Source organism: Pomacea canaliculata, linkage group LG2, assembly GCF_003073045.1.
Source record: "Pomacea canaliculata isolate SZHN2017 linkage group LG2, ASM307304v1, whole genome shotgun sequence".
NCBI lineage: Eukaryota > Metazoa > Mollusca > Gastropoda > Architaenioglossa > Ampullariidae > Pomacea > Pomacea canaliculata.
This window is the reverse complement of record NC_037591.1, coordinates 9,326,256-9,350,832: the sequence shown is the minus strand read 5'-3', so window position 1 is coordinate 9,350,832 and position 24,577 is coordinate 9,326,256. Positions and strand designations below refer to the sequence as shown.

At 36.8% G+C, this 24,577-nt stretch overlaps 1 protein-coding gene across 2 annotated transcripts in view; it reads left to right on the top strand.

Annotated features, from left to right (window-relative positions):
* Positions 1–163: 163 nt before the first annotated feature.
* LOC112556259 (nipped-B-like protein B) overlaps positions 164–24,577 on the top strand; it is a 41,368-nt gene continuing 16,954 nt past the window's right edge. For both annotated transcript variants that reach the window (XM_025225087.1, XM_025225086.1), the window contains exons 1-21: positions 164–375; positions 3,910–3,997; positions 4,270–4,438; positions 4,867–4,976; positions 5,489–5,603; positions 7,262–7,401; positions 8,210–8,296; positions 8,531–8,925; positions 14,150–14,180; positions 14,524–14,661; positions 14,850–14,933; positions 17,374–17,538; positions 17,833–17,939; positions 18,316–18,402; positions 18,548–18,779; positions 19,180–19,334; positions 21,903–21,983; positions 22,275–22,375; positions 23,200–23,341; positions 23,637–23,725; positions 24,258–24,387. In XM_025225087.1, the coding sequence (XP_025080872.1) occupies positions 3,934–3,997; positions 4,270–4,438; positions 4,867–4,976; positions 5,489–5,603; positions 7,262–7,401; positions 8,210–8,296; positions 8,531–8,925; positions 14,150–14,180; positions 14,524–14,661; positions 14,850–14,933; positions 17,374–17,538; positions 17,833–17,939; positions 18,316–18,402; positions 18,548–18,779; positions 19,180–19,334; positions 21,903–21,983; positions 22,275–22,375; positions 23,200–23,341; positions 23,637–23,725; positions 24,258–24,387 (2,622 nt within the window). In that variant the 5' untranslated portion in view covers positions 164–375; positions 3,910–3,933. The remainder of the gene's footprint in view (positions 376–3,909; positions 3,998–4,269; positions 4,439–4,866; positions 4,977–5,488; positions 5,604–7,261; positions 7,402–8,209; positions 8,297–8,530; positions 8,926–14,149; positions 14,181–14,523; positions 14,662–14,849; positions 14,934–17,373; positions 17,539–17,832; positions 17,940–18,315; positions 18,403–18,547; positions 18,780–19,179; positions 19,335–21,902; positions 21,984–22,274; positions 22,376–23,199; positions 23,342–23,636; positions 23,726–24,257; positions 24,388–24,577) is intronic.

Sequence of the window (24,577 nt, the reverse complement as noted above, 5' to 3'; positions counted from 1 at the left end):
TTCATGCGCTCTTCGTAGCTCTTTCGCGTATACTTCTCAATATGCAAATTAAATTACATTACGTTACTGCAAGCAAGTACAAATTTGACTATGATATTAAAGTTGGCGCAATTTGGTAATAATGCTGAATAATTGACTCCTCATTGAACTAATTTGTATGTCCTCGGAAGAATTCATATATGTTGTTAGGTTGCTGTAATTTTTGGCGCGGGTTATTGTTAGAATGCCGAAGAAAATAGTGATATTTTGATGTTTTTCTCAACGTTATCTGTTAAAATGGGAACGGATTAAAGAAAATGGGCTCTTAGGATACATGTGAGCCTGTTTTATGCTTCATAGCTTCATTACTGGAGTCAACATTTGGAGTTAACGAAGGTGAGTGTTACGGTTCACAATGATTGGTAGTTGATGCTTTCCTATAGAAATTTCCAATTTCCTATTGAACAGTTACACAGTGGTTTGATCGTGTTCTCTGTAACTGTTTATTTTAAAATGAAATAGTAAATTATAGTGTAAAGTGCCATGGTTTAATAGGGTGTAACAAGGATGTGCATCATCAGTGGATCCTTCATGTGGGGCATTGTATACGGCGAGTGACTAGAACCACAACACTCAAATCTTCGCAAAATTTGTGTAGAATAGATACTATGTTCCAAGCAGTGAGAATAAATGTAAGATCTTACATTTTACAAGCACTGTTTGCTTTTGTTGAAAACCAAAGGGTCGAGACGTTGATTTATGGTCACTTCCAAATTTCCAATCCATAGACTGATCCAACGTTTTCTGGTATAGTTGATACACACTCTACCGAGTTTATTAGTTCCTTTTAAAGCACTACAATTACATAACATCAGTATTATGCATTCAAGTAAATTAAAATATGGCATTTTACTGATATAAACTTTCATCCACGAGTCTGTTTAATATTGTTTGTTAGGTATGGTGGTTTTAGAAATGGTGGCCATTAGCCTCGACTAGGATGATAGGGGAAAGAACTCTTATGACATTCTGGTAACGAAAGTTTCATGCCAGAATTCCGATTATAGTTTAAGATCAAGAGATTTCTCTCAAGTTATTCAGCTTTTTTAAGTTGTTACTGTAATTGTCATAACCAGAGTGCTTTCAGTGTCAGATTAATATCAAAGTTATAAATTGCTTATACTTGTGTTTTATTTATTTATTTTTTGCACCTTTGCTTTTCATTAGTAGTTTGGAGGGGCGGGTGGTGCTGACCTGTGTTTCTCCCGCTGTCACTTATCCACACACGCGCGCACTATAGCAGAATATAAAGGCGTAGTGTAGATTTTTTTTAATTTGCCATTGTCACCATAGAGGGTTTTTAAAAAATATGTTAATGTTAACAGCCATTAGTTTTATGGAATTTTACAAGCATGGTATAGCTTACTGAATTAAAACCATAAAAATTATTTAAGTGTAGTATGTACACAGTTATAAATGAAAGTGCTTATGAGTGTATTGTAGGATGATCGATATAAGTAATGAAGTCACAGTGGAAGACTCCATAGGAACATAAAGTAGCAATAAATGGCCATTAGGTTTTTTTCCTTCTTTTTTTACCCCATCGTGCTAAAAAAATTTTGCTGAATGCATTAGGAACTAAATTGTGAGGTGTTATTGCTCCACTGGGGATGATTAGGAACAAGAAGAATTGCAATGGTAATGTGTATAAAGCATAGATTACAATTGTCAATAACAGAAAGTACCCAAATCCGAAGTTATCAAATCCAGTGCGTGCCACATTTAGATAACAGAAAGTGACCTCAAGAAAAGCAAATTATTGAAATTCATGTTGACCAGTAGCTTTACACCCCCTTATTTTTTAACCCATTAGCCTCTTCATTGCTTATCTAATCTTCTGAAATATCTCTTTAAGTTTTGTTGTTGTTATGACTGGCCTATTTTTTTTTACAGACGTTGACACAAAAAGGTTGTGTTCTCTGAAGAAATATAAGGTGGTGTCTAATAGACTACCAGCAGTCTAATATACTTAGTATTGCCCTTCCTGCAAAACCAAAATCTCCACTGATGCATTATCATTTAGGTTGGGAGCAGTTCTCATGGAATCTACATTTCCATATCACTTTCAGCCGCTGAACAGTGATAGGCCAAAGTCAAATATGAGTCTTGCAATCACCTGGGCATGTAACAAATATTCTTACTAGAACACTCATCCAAACAGCTGATGAGGATGACAGTATGGTAGAAAAAGAAGCATACTTGATGGTGAACAAGTCACACTGTTCTGCATCTGAGAAGAGATTGGAAACAAATGTCAACTCACACAGCAAGACAAAGTGTGCCAGACACTAATACGATACTGTCAGCTTGGTTGGCCTGATACAGTCAAATCTCGCTACTATGCCACCTCGCTACTATGCCACTCTCGGTATTATACCTCTTTTGCTCGGTCCCGACTATAAATTCAAAATTTACTATGCTACTATTGTGTGATTGTTAAAAGACACCGTTGTGAAATTCCGCGCAGTGCTCGATTATTATACTGTATTGTAGTGTGGGACATTGCAAACAGGTGGGATGGAACATAGCACGCACACAGGGAGGGTGGAAGCTGGCGATGAGGGGTGGTCGCTGGCAGCCCCGTGACGGAGGGAGACCGGGAAGGAGTCGACTAACGACAAGATGCAGGTGCGCGGATGTGGGGGGTGGAGGATGAAGGGGTGAGGGGGAGAATGAGAAGAGACAGCTAGCACCAGCCGACGATTCTTGATAGCTTTGGACTGACGGGTAACTTGAAAAATAAAGCCGTTTTTATGAACCCTCGTTATTATGCCACTCTTGCTACTATGCCACTTTTGCTCGGTCCCGGTAGGTGGCATAGTAGCGAGATTTGACTGTACTTGACTTTCTGATGTGTCTATAAAACCAGACTGGTCAAAGCATTTTTGGTATCAGTTTTCATGACAGTATGCTGCTGTACAGTTACCATCTCAGAGAAGCTGCAATATGAGATTCTTCGCAGACTTCATGGAGGACATGAGGGAATTGCAAAGACTCATGTGCAGGCTTATGACTCAGTAGGGTGGCCTGAACTGTCCATTTAGACTGAAAAGCTTGTAGAAAGCTTCTGTTTGCATGAATGAGCGACGAACTCAGCAATGGAGTTTTCCATTCCGACACCAGATGACCTCAGTACTTAACGTTTTCAAGTGTCAAAAATGATAGCAAATGCAAGTTCTCCCCCCCACTCTTATCCCAGAACAGAAATGAACCCATCATTAAAGCCCCAGATAGGCTGACCTATAACTGACAAGATCTTAGAAAAAGAATTTTCAGACAGCATTAATTTTTAAATTTTCAATGCATTTCCCTTTTATTTTAGTGTTTGGTATTGTCCATATCAGATTTCAGCGTGGGATGCAGATTAATTGCATAATACTACATTGCCTGGTTACATTGTTTTGAAATGTTTGCTTTGGTTTATGAACTGATTGTATTCCAGTTGTTGTGATTTGGGTTATGATGTGCATAGACACATGATTATCTTTCAGGCTTATTCTACAGTTAAAAGGGTAACATGCTAACATTTAAACTGCTTAAAGCTAGATATGAACAGAAATGTTCATCTGTATTGAAAAATGTTGCTGTTTACTTTTTTTGCATTTTTTATTTTTACACATTTTGATAAACTTGTACATGTCTAAAATTTCTTACACTGGTCGTTACAAGAGCTTTGTATGGCAGTAAATAGAGTACCAAAAGTCAATGCTATGAAGAACGTATTCTGAAAGTGTAATGCTAAGAAAGCATAAGAAGTTATTTAAATATTTGAAAATGTGGATTTGAATCTGAAGTTATATATTAAGAAATGATACAGTGGCACTCAGCATGTGACTCACCTTTTGAATAGTCCACCATATTTCTTCACAGCTGTCATGTAGGAAGTCAACTGCAATGAACGGAGAAATTCCCAGTATTCCGATTACTACTCTGGCTGGAGTCTCAAGTCTGACTGACTGTAAGTACAGGAAAGATTTCAAGTACAAAGAGTAAATTCTTTTTTACGCATGTAGGCTGGTAAAGATCAGCTTCTCTATAGCTTGTGGATGTGTATTTTAAGCCTTTCTCAAAAATGAAATAATTTGATTTTCAAATCTTGTAAATATTGTGCTGGATTGAATAACTTTGATTTTTTTTTTTGATTTTTTTTTTTTTTTAAGTTGAAAATATCTTTAATGTGTTAAATAAATTGTGTCATATATAATGTTTATCACAATTTCATTTGTTCAGTGTTACCCCAACTTCCTCTGCCTACACCATTGCCTCAGACAGTCAACAATAAAAGCCTGCTGTTTTCACCGAAAATCTCTGAGGATGCTCACAAACTTCTTAGTGTGGCAGATGAAGGACTTGCACAACAGTTGCTTCATGCTCTGCGACAGGCATCTACCTCCCATATGTAAATATTTTCAACAAACATAAACTGAAAAAAGTTACTCTTGATGAAGGAAAAAGTTTACCATGAAATGTTAATTTGAATATGGTACATTGCTGCAATGTTACAAAATACTGCTCACCTGTATAACTTACTAATTTCTGTAATTCATCTTCTCTACAGTTATTGTAAAAGGGACACTGCAACTGTTAACATTTTTATATATTTATGTTTAATGCTTGTGTAAATCTGCAGTCTAGAAATAAAAGATACGTTCACTGAAAGTGATGTGAGTTCTTCATGCATCCTATGCACATTTTTTCTATGTAATCCATCCAATATTCAGACTGGTCTGGTCACTTTTAACAAGTACAATCTGTGATATTTTATTCCTGTGTGTGTATGTATTGAAAATGCTGTAATTTGTAGTTTAGTTGTGAGGTTTTTTCCAGTGAACTTCAAGACAACCTTGCAACAGAGTCGCTAGAAGGAGAGCTGCCGCAACTGCTGAAATCCATCCTGAGAAAGGATCCAAATGTTTTTAGAACAAGGTCCTATGACGGTAAGAATTGATATTAATCTTTTAATGCCACCCTGTCACTAAGAGAAATGATGAAGGTCGGTAATTAACATAGCACAAGTGGAGAAAACTGGTTTGAAGAATGTTGGCACAAAACAGATGAAATGCAGGAAATAAGTTGACAGTTAAACTACAGTATTCTTGATTATTCAGAAATTATTTCCCAGCAGTTTGAACAAAAATGGAATGCAGTCTTAGAAAATGGGGGTTAAGCATAGTTACATTTTGTTTCTGCACACTCTTATTCTTGTAGCTTTCATAAAGTTAAATATTTATAGTTTTGAAAGTTACAGCTGTATTGTTCAATCACAAACTTTTACTAATTAACAAACAAGGGCAAGAGTCAGTTGCTTGCGACAGTCTGTTGAATATATTTCTGTATACTTAAGTAACTTGCTATGTGATTTGGTGGCTTGTTTTTCTTTTGAAAAATATGTCATAGTGGTTAGACTGAATTTTAAGATGCACAATAAGGACAAATTTTATTTTTTTAGCTGGAGTCCAACTGCAGCATCCTCCTCAGAGTTCGTTGCGATCACAAGGACCGCAGCATGCAGCAGGGTCACATCCCTCATCACCCCATGTCTACCAGCAGAACACTTCACTGAGGTTTGTAGAGCCATTCATTCCTCTAGCCTCCTTTTCTCCTGTGGTTATGGCAGGCCATTAGTTCTTTATTCGGTTTCTTTACTGTCTAGAATTCTTCTGTTTTAGTTTTATTTGTGTTTTGCAGTCTTGAAAAAAAATTGTTAAAGGCTATTTCAGTTCCACTGTATGCATGTAATTAAACTATTGTTTTTTGTATGTTGCCCATTTCTCGTTCTTGTCTCTGCTAAGAACGCTCTCTTTTCAAGTGTGAGTATGCACTATAAAGTCACGCCTTTATTGTCATGTTATTGTTGAACTTATTTGAAGTTAGGGATGTGGTTTAGAAAACATTGACTAGAGAAGGCTGCTCATAATTTCAGACTATACAAAAACTATAACTTTGTAGAGTCTCTTGTTCAGGCAAGAGCATGTGAGTTTCAAGCTGTAGTTACTTCTCTAATCTTTTCAAGGACTATTGTAATTAAAGACATTTATTAGGCCACCCAGTTTTCCATGAGACTTAGTAGCTCACTCTTCTTCTCTGGACACATTCGGTAGTATTCTGGCAGCTTAGCATACAGTGCACAGCATGACTTATCCGGCCTATCTCTCTTCAGCTCAGTCCGAGTTGGCCTCATAGCCCTTCTGGAATTGAGGTATATTTTAGTTATTATTACAACCATAGTTTCCTACAGAGTCGCCAGACAACCACTCATTTCGCCTATTACTTCTTCTCCACATTGTCAAATCAGCTGATACAGTCAGAAAAGGAAATGCCATCTTTGGTTATTCCAGTATTCCTGATTTTTAGCCGGGAAGGTGAATACTGGCCCCCAGGAACCGAGCACGTGGGCGATAGGTAACCTTTGACTCTTGCTACCCATGTCAACGTAAGTTGCAGGGGACCGTACATACAATGCTCACACGTTTATCACACAGTTTACCACGCAGCCCACTTGCCAAGAAGTGTCTTGCTGGTTCTCAGTTACCTATTATACTTTGCTCATTTGCATGTCACATACACTAAGGAATGCCATTGATCATTCACTCGCCAATCAATCAAGTAGCCAACATCAACAAGAGAATGACCACCTTACTGACACTCCACACCGTCTGCATTGGCGTGGCGGACAGGTGACTAACCCCCACTCCCTGTCAACCTGGTGGACGTGTGTGAGCCCCTGAGGTGTCATTCTCTTCATAGATGTTATTGACACCTCTGCCAGCTGGCTGGTCATGCTTGGCTTGCTGTAACCATTTAGCACTGTCTCCCACTTATGACACCACATACAACACCTGTACACCAAGTGCCCTCAGGGTTGTCAACAAGCCACCCTACATACTAATTGGGTTGATTGTTACTTCCCCATATAAGTTACCACATGACATTGGTAGTGAAATTTCTTCAGGTATTTACCAGATTTAGAAACAGCTAATTTCCTCCTGCTTCCCAGATATGGGATGGAGTTGAGGTGGTATGTGCGCGTGTGCTTTCTGGTCATTAGTCATTGTCCAGCATACAGCAGAAATTGGGGTGGTTTATGGGATTTTTGTCATGTCATCTGGTCATGTAGTTTAGTCCTGCTTCTCATCTGATCTCCCTCGCATCTTATAGGAAAAAAAAAAGAATTTTCTTAACTCATGAATTCAGTTGTCATTGTTATTGATTTTTCATTTAGGTATCAAATGTCACCATCTCCTCTGATGCCAAATCAGAGCAGTTCATATGGTCAGCTTGGTAGTCCATTTGCTGCGACATCAGCTGGAATACCTGCCCACTCATCTCAGCATCGACCAAACCATCAACATTTTAACACAGGTAAGGATGTGTTGGGGTTGAAGGCTTTCTAAAAATTATAAAGGTGTTCGGTTTAGCTACATTTATTCCCTTTAGTAAAACATTTATGTTTCAAATCTTTGCTCCACCCCATCCAACAAAAAAACTATTTTTTGAAAAACATAGCATGGGCTATTTATTTTTGTTGTCCTTCAGAAAGATATGAGTTAGGAGAAGGTGGATATTTTTTGGATTTCTGTTTGTCTAGGCTAAACAGTTATTTAAAAAAATTGTTATATACTAACTCAAGAAACTTTAGTATTAGTTCACAGCAACAGGGTTCAAGAAAGCTGTGAGTATTTCCTACATTGTTCAGCAACTTGAAAAAATTGTGCCAGATGCTCGTAAAGAAAACTGAAGGCATCTTTGACAGCTAGACAAACTCTTAAGTTGTCTTTTGTCCATGACATAAAGGATTAGACAAAGAGGAGTTAGCTGTCAAAGAATAACAGTAATAATAAGAACTGACTTAAATTTAAAAGAATCAGTGTGAATGGGTTAAGAAATAGGCTTTGATTGTCAAAGAGGAGAATGGAATGAGACTAACAAAAATTATCAGGTTGGCAAATATATAATAGGATAACCAGTTCAGATTGTTATTGGAGACAATGAATATTTTAATGATATTAAAGACTGTATTTTGTTTTACATCAAATAGAAAATGAATGAAATTTGTTTTTATTTTAATGGTTTCCTCTTTTACTCTTAATTAACCCTTTTTCGGTGGAAAAAAGGCATACAGTTTTGTGGCATTTGATCAGTGTTTTTTTTTTTTTCATATTGATGACAGTGAATGGTGACTGTTACACTGAAGATGGGATGATGGGTAATTACGGTCCAATGCTTCACAGTGTTCATCAGCAAAAGAAACTTCCAGGTATGTTTTTTATTCAGTGCAGTAACTAGTGGATTGTTTTTTTATTTACCATTAATAACCTGCATATATCATAATCTAATTTGAAAAGAATACATCTTTAGGCCACTGTAGTGTTTGTGTATGGGCTATTGTACTGTAATGGTTTTATATTTGTATATCATTATTCGTAACTCAGGCTTAGAGAAAAATTTTCATTTGTGATGTCTAGTTAAAGAAATACCACTATTTTTGCAGTCTCATCACCAGCACAAGCTACATCAGCAGAGGGTGTTGTACAGCAGCATGTTCCTCATCAACCCTCTCCCAGCTATCAAAGTGGGGAGGAGGTGCGATTGCGCTTTGCAAAACGAAGGCCTTCAACAGGTCGACAAAGTGACAGTGCTTTTAGTTCACCTTTGGATAGACACAATCCTGCCAGCAGAATTGGAGATACTATGGGTGTCATGGGTAGAGACAGTATTTTGCAAAATCCTGTTGTTGGTACTAGCCCTCGTGTTTGTGAACCACGGGTTATTCTAAAAGACATTATGCCCGTTGGGAGACTGGGGCATGCAGATGTTGGAAGTATGTCTCAGAACAAGAAAAAGTCCACTGGGCCCGTGGTTTTGTTGGAGCCACTTGATTCAGAGGTGAGTAACATTTACTTTTATTTGAATGCTTTTATTGTGGTCATTTTGTATGTCTCCTAAATATCAGTGGTTTCCTCTGTACTGTGCATGAGGATTTGGAAATTTGCACATGAAAACTTGTGATCTTAATGATGCAAATCAATATTGCCATCTTTAATTGCTTCCAGGCTGGTCGAGATCAAAAACATTTGGTTAGATAACTAAGTATCACTGTTTCCTACTCCTTATTTATCACTCTAGGCCATGTTTTCAATAGTAACATTTTCAGTGAGCAGATTAAATTTCATATTTGCTTTGGAAATGGTGTTATTCTGTAGTAGATTAGAAATTACATTTCTGTCTTTTCCTTTGAACTCACCACTTGTTCTTCCTTTCCCCCTCCCCATCTCTAAAGAACAATATGCTGTTTTTCCATTTTAAGAATGTAAATGCAATTTTTTAAACCAGCATATTGTATGGTGTTCGTTCAGTTACTTGATTACAAGCATGAAGGAGTGGACTGGTCATCCTATGCAGGATATGTTCACTATCACCGAAGACAGGCATGAGTGGCAGGCCTTATCCCCCCTACCTCCCCACCAAGCAGTAGCAGTTGACAGACAAGGGAATGAATGTGAACTGTATTAAATATTGGTGACATCTGCTAAAGTTACCAGCATCAAGGCTCTGCAGACAGGTGCATGTGATGCTTGTACAACATTAATCTGGAAAACTGAAAAACACAATGGGGCTGCAAACATAAAAGTCATATTAGCAGAGAACAGTTTAGGTAGTGTCTGGCTTCATCTAGGAGAAGGGATTGATTAAATAAGATAAGAGAACACTTCTTTGGTCCCAGAGAGCAATTTCGGGGGCAGCTCAACAAAAATGACATCATAACATATTCTTACGTACCAAACAGACTTTCACATTTATGTTTCATTCATTTGTGCTTAGCACCATTCAAAAAACGCATGGCCAAAACAACGAAGGAAGGCTGTTGGTCCTACATGCAGGTATACAGAATCGATGGCCCAATGGGAGTTGGAAAAATTCTCTTGACAGGACTTGCCTGTCATCACGAAGGATTGCAGATGCTTTCAGAAGTGTGTGCCTGTTATATAGGGTCTGAAGAACACTCTGGGCTGTCCCAATGACTTTGGAGCAGGTGGATACAACCTGATGTAAGCTGCTCTTGTCCTTCACTGATAAACTGTTGTAGAAATAGATAAACAAGGACAAAACTCTCTGCGTATGATTTATAAAAGAAATTGCTGGGAGACAGAACAACTTCAGCTTCCAGAGAAGGAAGAGGTGCTGTTGAGCTTTCATCACGACAGTTTGAGTGTTGACATCCCAGCAAAGTCGCCTATCGAAGATGGTGCCCAGGTATATAAAAGCAGGAACAATATCCACCTCCTTGTCATGGATGACACTTGCAGGACTTGGTAGGGAATTCTGATGGAAGTCAAAGACCATCCTTTTGGTCTTAACTGGCATTAAGTTCTAAGAAATTGTCATTGCACCAGGCAGTAAATTCATCCAAAGCTACACCATGGGTATCTACTGCCCCACTAAGGAGAAAGAGCAGTGCAGTGTCATCAGAGAATTTGATCCTCTAGGTTACTGTGACAACTGTTGGTATACATAATAAACAGAAGTGGGAATAAGACACAGCCTTTGGTGTGATTGAGCCGGAAAAAATGTCCCATTGATGAGTACTTATTGCTGTCTGTCAACCAAAGAGTGAATGATCCATGATGCTAGCTAATGGTCAAAGGAAAACTTGTCAAGGAATCTTCTAGTTAGGATATGTGGTTGAATGGTGTTGAAGGCTGATGAGGTTGCAAATAGCAGTTGTTAATGGGCGTGTGGATTCTCCAGGTGTTTGAGCAAAGTGTGAAGGATGAACAGCTTAGCATTATCAACACTTTGTTTGGACTGGTATTAAAATTCCAAGGGGTCAAGACATTTGTTGGTGGCTTTTAGAATCAATGCTTTGATGATTGTCTCCAATACTTTCATGACCAACGATGTTAAGGCCATTGGTCTAAAGTCATTGAGATGGTGAGTTGAAGCATTCTTCAGAACTTGGACAATGGTAGACAATTTCCAAGCATGATGATTGTCTCCAATACTTTCATGACCAAAAATGTTAAGGCCATTGATCTAAAGTCATTGAGATGGTGAGTTCAAGCATTCTTCAAAACTGAGACAATGGTTGACAATTTTCAAGCAGCAGGGATGGAAAGTGAATCCATAGAGCACTGGAATAGGTGTCAGAAAATGCCTCCAAGTTGGTTCATGCAGAAACATAATGTTCTGCTGCATATAGCATCTGGCCCTGAAGCTTTGTGAATGTTTACTCACTGAAACAGCTCCACAACTTGTTTGTGACAAATCTCAACCCTGTGGATAGGATGAAGAGAACTGAGCACATCTTTAATTTTCATGGAAAAGCCATGTGTATCAACACGGAATGTTTATGTTGGAATTTACAGATTGTCTCGCCTGCTGTTTTTATCAAACAAGACATTTAGAAACAAGGAAGAGTGAAAAATATTGATGGTGCTTATCTTTCAGTGATGACATGCAGCTAGTGGAATATTGTAACATTCAGATGGCAAAGACATGCACTGGCTAGACTGGGTATTAATGCCAGTAAGAGATAGATGGTTTGATCCCAGACAGCCTGTAATAAAACAGATGACACTGAAGATGAAATTCTCTTTCCATAAACTTGTGAAGAATAAAGAACTGTTTATAGAGTAGTTTCCTGCAAACATCTAGCACAAAGAGAGTAGAGGAGTAGTGACATTAAGGAACGAGATCATATTTATAGCAAAATATGAAAAAAATTACCATTAAGCAGCTAAAACAAGCAAGGTATGCTTGCATCTTCCCTAATCCACCTCATTCACAATTTGTTAGTAGAGAGCTTGAGATCCACGATATGTGAACAAGATGTGTACGGCTACATTGTCATCCTCCACACGTGCGGCAAAACACTTGAGATCAAACAACGGTAACACCTAAGCATGGGAAATAACTGTGCTGCATAAGTTTGTCGAAATGAGATGCCTTTGATAGAATTTTGATGGAACTACTTGTTCTGTTGTAAATGACGATTATAATGATGAAGATAACTAGGGCAGTGAATTGTATCGTATTGAACCGTTAAAAAAAGTTCTGAATTCATAGACAGATGCATAAAGAATCATGTGAGGGCGCCCTTGGATGTGGTTTTATTTAGCAGCTTGGTCTTCTGTGAAAACATATAACATGTAATAGGTACGAATGCTACACGTCGTGACCATGACTTGTCACTATGTGTCGTGCTTTATATCAGTAAGCCTAGCCTTTGCTTAGCCAGTGATGTAGAGCATATGTTTCCATGACACCACCTATTCCTGTTCCCGTACATTATGTGCTAGCGCTGAATCTGAAACTCCCTAATGCTAGAGATGAACAGCTAGAAATTGGGTGGTACAGAGAAGACAAAATATAATTTATAAAATTTTAAGATAGCTGAAAATGCATAAAAATAAAAGAAGGGTAATGAGGTATTGGTTTATTTGCATGCTAAGTTTCTAGTACATGCCTGCTTACAGGTTTGCATGTACGTTTCTTTTCAGCAGTCCACTCAGAATGCAAAGCTTTTGGGTCTTTTCCTCTTCATTGACTTCATTCATTTCTCGCATTACCCGATTAAGCCACCTTTTATTCCCAGAGTGCAAGCTTTAAGATCAACATATGCAGGAAGGAGAGGTTTGAAGGCATTGCAATCAAGCTAGCTATCAAATGAAAAGAATATTTGAATGAATTCGATCTTGTTAGCTTGGATTGATTTTTAAAGTTGATTTGTTTCAATGCTTTCTTGGGACATTTAAACTCAATTATTTTTGTTTTATTTGCTAACAAATGGGAAGGCATCATATTCTAAGGGTAGTGTGTTTGACTGCAGTGTAGATGATCACTGGTTCAACAACTGCTTGGGCCTATGACTAGAAAACTTTTTTTTACATCCAGCACCCTTTTGGATAGGGTTGGATAATAGCTTTCACATTCTGTTCTCATGATAAAGTTTACCACATGTTCACCGCCTAGGCTATGGGTCCCTTTATCTTTTATGCTGTCCCAGTCCCTCCTTTGCCCACCAGATAGTAATTTTTTGACAAGCATTATTAGAATTATGTTTTTATCATTTTAAATGTAATTTTGATTTCTTTTTCTGTTTTAGATTTTGCAGGTTTTGAATTTTCGAAGTTTTTGAAGTTTCGAATGAAAAACAAAATGATACTTAAAACAGAAAGAAATGTTTTCAGGAATTAGTCACAGAAGATTCTCAGATTGTACAACCTTGCATATAACAACTCCTCACTTAATCTATAGTAGTAATAGCATCTGCATTAGAACCTTGCATATTTATACAAGTATGTGAACTGGGTTTGCATAAATTATGATAATCTTCCACCCTTGTAAGTTCTATCACTATGCCACATTGAAAAGAGTTTTTTTATTTTTTTTTAATTACTAAAAAAATCAAAGATAACAGATATCTTTGTAGCTATTTTAGAAGAAGTAGAATGAAATGTTAATTTTAAATGTTTGTTTCATGCCTTGAAGCAGCATGATGGCTAGCCCATTATGTGCACTAAAGCTATCATGTTTAATCTTCAATGCATGTCTTACATGAAAAGCAGCCAAAGTGCTAACCAAGTGGACAACCAGTGGTGTCTGGTCAGAAAAGTGTTCTGAACAGGCAGAGAGGTGTTAGTGAGAAAGATTGGCAACATACTTTTGGTTAATTCTAATTTTGAAACCTAACATCATTGTCACTGCATTAAAACAGTGCTTGTGTAAACAAAAATAATTGTTTTCAAGGTATTTTAGCTTTCGTGCTGTTCTTTATTTAGTATTTTTCTCTCATATTTTGAGTTAGTGGGGGTAATTGCCAAAGAGTTAAGCTGACTTACAGCTAGTTAACAAATCGCTGCTTTTTGTGTAAAGACATTATCTTTTCTCTACAGCATTACATTATATTTATTTACCTGTTGAAAGTAAAATATTTGAAATTAAGTCAGTATAAATTATATGGCACATGTAATCAGTTAATAATTCTTCATGTGTATGTGTAGAGGGCGTGCATAGCATCAGAATGATCACAAAATATTTTTGTCATAATTTTAGATGAAGAAGAATATTACAATCACTTCTTTAATTTAGTTTTGTTTTCTTGTTACAGACTCTGAAATCTATTGCCACAGGTGGCACAGGTATTTTGTTTTTTAAACTTATATATTTCTAACATATCTATAAGGATTTCTTGATTAAATAGATTGTGTTAAAAAGGAGTTCATGTGAAATACATTCAAATGGCCTTTACACTGGTAAATTATATTTATTTGCTTAATTGCTTTCTCGGTAGTGTCTGGAGTTTTCTTTTTTTTTTTTTGGTCAGTAAATTGTACTTGTAATGAAACTCCTAATGGTAGTGCCATATTAGATTTAAAAAAAAATTCATCTGTGACTGCCTGAACTTGTTTTGCATTTGTTTTATCATTGTTTCGATGTAATTCTGCATATTCAGTATAGTTTTATTTATGCATTGTTTTGCAGTGAAAGCAGTCTGTGATAATGAGTCTCGTAAGCGCAAGCGGTCCCGAGAAGACCCTGGTTACAGCATCATGCGTTCAGATGATGGAAACATGTCTTTCCAGGTGTCTCGCAGTAGGAGGGTAGATAAAGGTCGAGGAGGTAGGAAAATTCAGCATGTTGGTGAAGGGTTCAAATGCTAAATAGTTTCTTGGACAGCAACAATAAGGAGAAAAATTTTAATTTTGAATATTTTTTACTAGTAAATGACTATTTTGCAGCAAATATTTGCAGGTTTATACTCTGCAAGTTAAATTGAAGGTATTGATATGCATTTTAATTTATTTCAGCAAAAAAAAAGCATTTGCATATGGAAGAAAGTGATGATGAGTCCTCAGAGTATATTGAAATGGAGGAAGATGAAGAGGCTGTCAGTAAGTATTATTTAGGTATAGCTAAGCATTACATGTAGTACTTCAGTCCCTGTAATTTATTTATCTTTGCATGAAAATATAATCAAAGCAGTTTACACGTACTGTGTTTAATGGACTGCAAGTTTTACTGATGGGGTCTTGCTTCGGGTTGACTAATTGATTTGATTCTTTTGAAAAATTTCATATTGCTCTCACCATGTTGCATTCTCTTTCTTCTCTTGCTTCCTTATTAAACTCTCTTCTGAACTTATCTTAGGACCATCATATTTTTATTTTAAACCTGCTTGATCTGATGCATACTTATCTGTTTGAATGCCTTGAAAGTTTTGCTACATTGTTAGTAATAATCTGTTATTCAATGTTTTCCTATTTTTTAGTAGTCATTTATGTTGCCACTGGAAATGATTTGTTCCTGGAATACAAACATTTATAAAGTAACAGAAGACAATGCTGTGATCTTTCAGAGTCCAACATGCTACTGTTGGACCATTTTTGTGTTATCTTTCCACCTACCCTTGAAACAGCCCAGTGTTGTCCCCTCCCTTAACTTAGCCTGCACTGATGAGGCTGCTTTCCAATTTGATGTCTTCGGTTTCTCTGAGATAGCTTGGATAAGTAACCCTGTGCAACCTCGCTCCACCTGCTGTGCCACTGCCCCATTGTTCACCAGTGAGATGAACAATGTAAAGAGAGTATGGCATCGTGCTGAGTGTTAGTGGAGAAAGATGGGCCTTACAGTCCAGAGATCTTTCTTTGTCACAGAGAAATTACAAAAGGCTTGATTATTTCTGCAGGGATTTAATATACAGGGAGAAGCTAGAACAAAGGTTTCATATTGTGGGTCAGATAGGCAAGCACAGAGGAACTCCCCTTCAGCCTACTGCCATTCCTCTAGAAAAGCTGCCTGATGCCTTCTACAGATAATTTCTGGAAAAAGAAAAAAGAAAACCTGATGCCGTTAAGGCAGGGCTGGACCTGCAATCACACAGGCCTGGTTTTTTTTTTTTTAACTGCCTTCAAGGGCATTTGTGGCTGCTATGGAGCCCTAGGTCAGGGAGATCATTGCAAATTCTCCAAAGAATCCTGCTTTCGACTCAGTTTCAATCCATCTGCACGAGTGCCATGACCTGATGATTTACCGCTTTAATGACTGAAACTATGTTTTCTTTGACGCTGAATTTTCACAGCATATCCTATAGCCTCTTGTGCCAGACTCGGTCAAATACCTTTCTAAAGTCAATAAAGTTGTTGAAGATATCCCACTAGAGCTGAGGATGTTTTTCTATCAAGATGCAACAGTTGAAAAAAATGTGCCACTGCCTGGTGTGAAATCAATTTTGTCCATTAAAATGATTTTGATGCGATTCTGGGTTACTTTCAGCATCACTTCACTTGGATGGCTGATTAGGCACATGCTTATGTAATTTTGGCACTGTTTGCTGTTTCCTCTTTTTGGAAGGGCTATGACTAGTGATTGTGTCCATTCTTGACCCATTTTATGCTTTCCCAGATTCTTTGGCACAGAGCAGTAAGGATCTTTGTTGTTTCCCCACCCTTCTTGAGCAGATCAGCTAAGACTGGCCATGCCAAATGACTTCCCTATCATCAGACTGCGTGTGTACTTCTCTTTGAGTCTTCCATATGAATGGAAGGTCTGCAGGCTCACCGATTGTAGCCTGGGTTATTTGAAGGATGTTGACATCTTTCCTCTACTGGAAATTGTACAAGTCATTGCAGTATTCAATCCATCAGATTAGCACAGAAATGCTGTCTTCAGTGACTGAAGTTTTGTGTTGACTTGTTTTGGTGTAGTTGTTAAGTAGTTGGTAGATCTTGTTGCTTATGCCTAGTCAGATCAGGAAGTGGTTTATAGAACTTTTCTTCCTCATTTAAAGCAATAAAGATGTGTGCATAAATCTTTTGCCACTGCCATTTATGCCATGTGCATACTCTTAACATATTGGCATATCATGTCCACTGTGAACTGAGGGAACCTTTAAAAGGTTTAGAAACAAACCACTCTTTTGGTTTAAATGTAGTGGATCTCAGTAGTACAGTATGCGTTGTGATAAGCGGGGGTTTGTTTGGCCATCCTTCCTCCCCCTCCTTTTCTCAATGTGATATAGCCTTAGTTGCTGGCATGGTATAAAACACTAACAAACATTGGTTTTGCTGTCAGCTTTATAACTAAGAGATGTTGCTCCCATGACCAGTAGAGCACTCCCCACATCACACACTGTCTTACTGTCATGGAGTCAGCTTTCAATCAGTATAGTCCTAATATTCATGTCACATGATAAGTATTGAAGAAAGAATTTATAGTTTTTAAAAATTTATTTTTAAGTGATACTTCACTACATAAGCCTTATTATTATTATCAAATTTATAAATAAATGCATATGTTTATTTTCATGAGCATCCAGAGTTTAATTCTTTATAGTGGCAAGGAAAAGGAAGAAGGAGAAGCAAAGGCAAAAACGTACTATGGTATCAATCTTAAGCAACGATGAACTGATGGAAAGTCCGACTTTCAAGAAGTTCACCAGTTGCATGGATTATGTCTTTGACACTGCTGAGGAAGCAAACCTTGCAGCTATGGACATTAGTGAGTGCCTTGACTAGAGATTTTATGGATCTTTTCAGGATCAAAATTAAATTAGTATTTATGTGTTAGCTTTAAGAGTTTTGCTTTTTAATGATTTCTGCATATGTGATTTATATAATAAAGCAGTCATCAAATAGCATTCCATGGTGTGTGATGAATATTTTTAATTGAATATGCTTCACACTTTTTCGATATCACTTTCTCTTTTTCATCACTTTGATGTGTGAAATGATAGCAGAAGTTATTTGTAAAGATGGGCTTAATCTTACAGACATGGTTATTTGTGTTTTGCAGATGATGAAGACACAGAATGTCCTCCAGAAATGCTTGTTGCAAAGGGTGTGTTAGGAGATGTTTGTGGCGAGTCTGCTAAACTGAAATCCATGAATGTGATGAATCAGGTGTGATTCAAAATCTTTTTCTTTTTTTTCCAATTTTAATCAGAATTTTGCCATCAATTTAATTGAACACAACATTATTATTCTCTTTTCACTTTGTTCTTTTGCCCATACTTAAGTTTTCTAAAAGATCACTTTCATGAGCTGTCTGTATCCTGATGACGTACTGATTTATGATAACAGCAGGTGGGACAAAACATTGCTTCAGCTGATTTTAATGAGCAACAGTCTTTGAGGCTATAAAGAACTTATTTTGGAGGGGTGGGAGATCTTGGTTTCCTTATTTAAAAAGATTATATAATCAAGTCAATATGAATTTGTTGAACAGATATTGCAAATTATAATATTGAGCCCTCTTGCACCTTTTTGTTTTTTCCAGATACCTCCAGACAAACTAGTCAGACTGATGACAATTCTCTCTTGGAACATCAAGGATGGAACAAAAGTTACACCATTCATCAACCAGGTAAATTTTAACCAATATTTAGTCAAAACATATATAGTAGACCAACATTTTGCATGCCTTTTGGTTCTGACATGTGTCATAATACATTTCTATTATGATATTTTCTTTCACGGCATAAAATCTCAATGTTTTGCTGTTCAACTAGGAAGAGGATGAAGAAGAGTCCAAACTGTGGCGTGAACTCACAATGGAACGGGTTATAAGAAGCATGGATGCATCCTTGACCTGTACTTCAATCATGACATCACCATTTATGCACAAGATGGTATACTTGGAAGATGTCATTGAACGGATCATAATATATGGCAAGTTTCAGCTTCAGAACACCATCTATCCGGAGTTTGATCCTGTCTATAGGGTGGATCCAAGTGCAAAAGGTATAAAGTTTTCATATTATGAATTCATACTATTTGAGTCTATTATTAGTTATTAACTAAATAAGTACACAATTTGGTGATCCTTAAATTTATTTTTCATTATGTTAAGACCTCTTGAAACCTTAGAACCTTATATTTGTTTCTATAAAAACCTTACCTCCCACTTTATGGTTTATGGTAAAAGTCTTGCAATTTTAACAGAAAGATCTGCTTATTTATCTTTTCACAGGTTCAGTGGGCTTTTTTATATATATATCACACACAAAAAAAATCCGTAGTATAACGTCCTTTTTTTTTTTTTTTTTTTTTTTTTTTTTTTTTTTTTTTTTTTTTTGACCTTGCAATGGATGACAGTCGACTGGTATTGATGGTGATCCTGTAGCTTAATGTTTTTCATCAGATGGGTATCATGGGAGCTTGAAAGCTAAGAGGGCACGGGCTTCTTCTGTTAAACACAAGTCTACCATCACTTTGTACAACAAAATGTGTGAGTTGGTCAGTGGACTGGCTGAGTTACTCGTTATTCAAGAAATGACAGACACAATTATTTTACAGGTCAGTATTTTACAGGTCAGTTGTACTAGTACTTAAGGTGGAGAAAGGTATTGTACAATCATTGGAAGAGTACAATGCTTGGATCTAAATGTTGCATGCAGTTTTTAAGTGAAAGAATTTTTTTTTTTTTTTTTTTAAACAAACTTAAGCTTGTGTGGAGTTTTATCGGATGACAGCTACGGAGAATTGAAGAAATAGAAACCCTGCTTACTGTTAAAACTCTCAAAGTCTGACTGCTATTGATTTTTAGCATTTGCTCTTAAATGAAGTGATGGGGGTGACAGGGGATTAGAGCATGTGAGAATCCATATTTCCTGACGCTCTGCAGGGCTGGAAAACTGCACTGTAATTGCAAGATGTGGAGAGTGTATGGCAGACCGGTAATTTTGTTAGTTTGGTTTATGCAACCTTTAACCCTTGAGAGAAATGCACAAGCAAAGAAATATGTCAATTTTTAATTTAACTTTAATTTAAATTGCTGTAGGATGGTTTTACCCCCCACATTACCTGATAACATGACTGTAGGAGATAAAGGATTGCAATTGCTCTTTAACTGTTGAAGGTTGTCCCTTTGACATTAAGCTAGTGTGCAGGCACTTCATTGGTCAAGTGAGCAACAGCAAACTCCTCTTGAGAATGGCCTAGCTCTTGATCCTCACGTGGGTCTTGAAATATTTAAGTTCCAAGACCTATGAACCTACGACTTCGGTTTCACACCACAGGACCATGAAAAAAGCTGTTGGTTCTAGCCTCAGCAGTTATAATCTCTGAGCTTTTAACTGACTTGTACTTCCTGCAGTTCTGAAGTGGTGGTTTTGTGGCTGAAAATTCACTCTGTCTTTTTAGCAAAGAATTGTCTACCATTTGCATTACAGCAACCTATGATAGTTCAGGCCTTGGTAGCCTCTGACAACACTCTCTGTTCACCTGCAGGACCCTATCCATGCCGTCTGCATCTTGTTGGCTTCATGCGTGCGCTAACAAGGTACAGGTATTTGCCATAAGTCTCACCTTCTATCTAAATAATAATAAAGTTAATTTATATAGCACTTTACACCACAATCAAAGGCACTCTCAAAGTGCTTTACAAAAAATAATAAATAAAATAAAAAAAAAGAAAAATACACGGACATATTAACAGTGAATGTTGATCTAAAGAAAAACCCAAAGATTATTGCATGTCCACGTAGTGTGACACTTATGTTAAATAACGCTATCAGTACATATGCGGTCTTTGTCCTGGCCATTGTATGAAATCTTCGGTAATTGAATTAAGTTTTGCTTTAAAAAGTAGTTGAGAGATAGTACAATTTGTTTTTTTAATAGAAGCTCAACTGTCAGTCTTTGGTGGAGGGGCTTAACTTTTGCAGACAGAAATATGGTTCCATAATGACAACTCTTGTTAAAGCATCATGCTAACAGTCACAAACTACTTTCAGAGAGATGCACAATGTTAGCCTGTCAGACCTGCATTTACTGCACTTGAAGCTTGCTGTGACAGCTCATGATCAAAACGCTCTCAAGCAGTTGTAGAAAAGGAATCAGTCTGAAGTTAACACTGCTGATCTAAAATGTAAGTTATGGCAAGATGGCGCTGACGTGGCCATAGAAATAAAATGTAGTAGAAAAGAAGTGGAAAAGGCACAAAATTAAATCCACGAATATATGAAATTGCATTGTAGATGCACAAATTAATATTGCACAAAAAAGCTTCAGCTCAAATTAACAGGAAAATATGAAAAGCAACGGAGAGCTAATCCCCTTTAGGCAGTTAGGCAAAGGGACATCACTCTCTCAAAATGTACCTTTAAAGCTTTATGTTGTTGGCTGGCATTCCTAATCTACATTCGGAAGGTTCTGTTGAGTGATATTTCTGTGCACACTGCTTCTCTGGCAATTTTCAGCCCAGTCTTAGCTGTGCAGCATTACACAACTTATTACCACAGGTGGGTTGTTGCTTCTCTCCTGATTACTATAGATATATAGTCATGTCATCCGGTAATATCAAAGAAGAAATGACATTTTATTGTCAATGCTCTTCAAGACTTACCACATGCCGTGAGGTTGAGGGCCTTCCTGACCTCCCTCTTGTTTATTTAGATGGAGTGTTGGTGAAAAAATAAACGCTTTCACCTTTATAGCTTTAGCTTACCTGGCCAGAGGAGAGTATCCCACAAGCCAGGCATATGCTAGCTCAGTCAGGAAGACAACTTTCGTTGGCTCAAGAGCAGTTACAATCCATTATGTCTTTTGGTCATGTCAAGTGGTAAGTCTCAAAGAAGGACAATTAACTAGGATTTTTTTATTATTTTGCCCTCCTGTTTATATTATTATACTTTTTGCTTCTTCATATTGTCTAGGCACGACTTTAGAGCTTGTTGCAAATATGTGGATATTGCAAAGCTTTTTCATTTGTGTTGTAGACAGTTGGGCAAGATTTTAAATAATAATAATATACCTATAAAGTTATTTCAGCTCTAGACTCTTCATTTAAATTTCTTTCAACAGGTCTTATGTCATGTATTTAGGAGCAATAAAAGTTTGTTTTTTTTTCCTAATCATTTGCAGGTCTCATCTCTTGGTGTGTCAGCATTCTTTGTGGAGAATATCAGTGAACTTCAGCTCAGTGCCATGAAATTAGTTACAACTGTATGTACTGCAGACCTTTGTGTTTCTTTGAGTATCATAGAACTATTGCAGATACCACTTCTGTGCATTTTTTCAGCCTGGTTTTGGTAGCATTGATTCTCATGCAGTAGACTACTTATTCTGGCTTTTCCTTTAAATATAATCAGAACATGAATTTGTGTGCAGTTTATTTTTAAGTATCTCCATGTGATTGTCAACTTGTGATATGTCTCTTCCCCCCACACATCCCACTCCTACAGTAGGAGTGTGTGGTGGACAAGGTGATGCATTGTTGTATTGTTGTCTTTCTAGGTTTTCTCTCAATATGACAAACACAGGCAGCTTATCTTGGAGGATATTTTTGCCAGTTTGGCAAGACTTCCATCCAGCAAGCGCAATTTGCGCAATTACAGGTATCTTTTGAATTTAAGGAGTATGAAAAGTGCACAATGGCATTTTGCCTAACAGCTTGAAGCTATGGTATTTAATCAAAACTATGATCATGGAAGTCAAAGACTTTTTAATGTGATTGAGTTGAAAGTATGCATTTGGAAAAAAAAATCTTGACATTATCAATTTTGTTAATATGTACAAGTAATAATGGTCATGTTTTGTCAACTTTTGTACTCAATTTGTTTTCAACACCATAATATATAAAAGTTTTTTCTATTACCTACCCCAACACACACACCCCTCCTTCATGCTGGATGTTGACTTTTTGTCCTCACATCAATCAGGCACTTCCAATTTCTTTATTGGTAGTATTGCCTTTCAAACTCGCTTAATGTCAGTTAAGCTGCTAGCATCTTTAGCTGGATGCTTGTATTTTATTTTTATACTTTAATGCAGGCAAACAATAAAATATGACCCCTTAGCGAGAAGACAAAGACAACCTGAGCGACAATTACAAGCAGACATCTGCTTCTTTCTGGACTACATTTTCTCTCAGCTTCAGTACTGATGTACACACAAATTTACTTGAGTTGCAAACACCAAAAATGTTAAATCACCTAACCTTACTACTTGGAAACTCACACACATCAGTAGTCAGTAGAAGTATAAACGCAGCTACAAGTTGCATTTTTCATTTTTCTAAATTCTCAAAAGTTTTCTAATTTAAAATATGATCTTTGACTAAAAAAATTATGTTACTTATATTTGAAGAGACAGTAAATGGAATAATGTGCAGCTGCCTGTTATGTACTTATGTACAAACTGACTTTTTTCTTTGATCCAGATTAAATGCAGAAGAGTCCATACAGATGGTCACTGCACTAGCTTTGCAGCTAATTCAGTGTGTGGTGAAATTACCTGGCCAAGATGACTCCAGACCACCATCACCATCAGAAGATGGCAGAGACTCAAATAAACAGCCTAAGGTAGGAAAAAAGCATTAACTGATACAACAGATATTTATGTTCTTAACTCTTACTGTCTGGGGGTTTAGGGTGCTCTGCTACTTTGTTCTGGGGTGTGTTGCAAAATCTTGCTGATTAAATGCGTATATATTGCAAAGGTAAGCTTACTGTATATCAAACTATACACAAATAAATTAACATTTATGATATTAAAATGAACAAGTCCAAGAAAGCACTGAAATTGAAATATTTGACTTAAATATGAAAATAACAATTGTTGTCCTGGACTTGTAATAATTATTTTATTGCATTACAGCCGTGTGGTGATAGTGATGTTCTTATTGTCACCTCCTACGAAACAGCAATGAGAACTGCCTACAATTTTTTAACTGTTTTTCTTAAAAAGTAAGTCCTCTGATCAAAATATGAGCCTTTGTATAAAATTTAGCTATAGTTATAAAAGATACCATGGAGAAAAGTGAATCTTTATAAGCATTAAGTACCAAAGTTAATATACATTATTAGCTTGTGACATTACTGAAAGTTTCTGGCTTGTTGTGCTATGTATTAACAAGATATATGGTAAAAATATTAATGAGCTTCACTTTATAAATGTAGCTAAAACTTTGGGTTTTGGTTATCAGGTCTTTGGTTAGTTTTCAATGTTACTAGTGGCCAGCAAGCCGAAGTATGAAATGTAGAGTGTTGTCAGAGATGAGATACTTGTAACTTATTTCAAGTACTTTTAAATTTATGGGCTTAATGTAGTGCAAATCTTTTATTTAGTTTGTAGCTTACCGGTGCAAAAGGAAATGTTATTTGCTGAGATTTATTTTGGATCTGAGCATTGTTTCAGAGTGGACTTAATGATTAGGAAAGGAAGAAAAGTCTTTTTCTCCTTTATGTATGTTTAAGCTTTCTTAATTTTGCCCCTTAGGTGCACAGCTAAAGGGGAGGAAGACTACAGACCACTGTTTGAGAATTTCGTGCAAGACCTTCTGTCCACTGTCAATAAACCTGAATGGCCTGCTTCAGAACTGCTGCTCAGTCTGCTGGGTAGAATCTTGGTAGGAGTATATTTCTTGCTTGAGAAAATGACACTTTTGGGTGGTCTAATTTGTAAAAAAAAATCATTTCAGATATCAAACTAATTCTGACTTCTGTAAAGAAAAGTGTCTTCAACTTGATGTTGACAGCTCATTTAATATATCTGTAATACTGTAAATTTAATACTAAAATGGTACTTTTAAACAATAT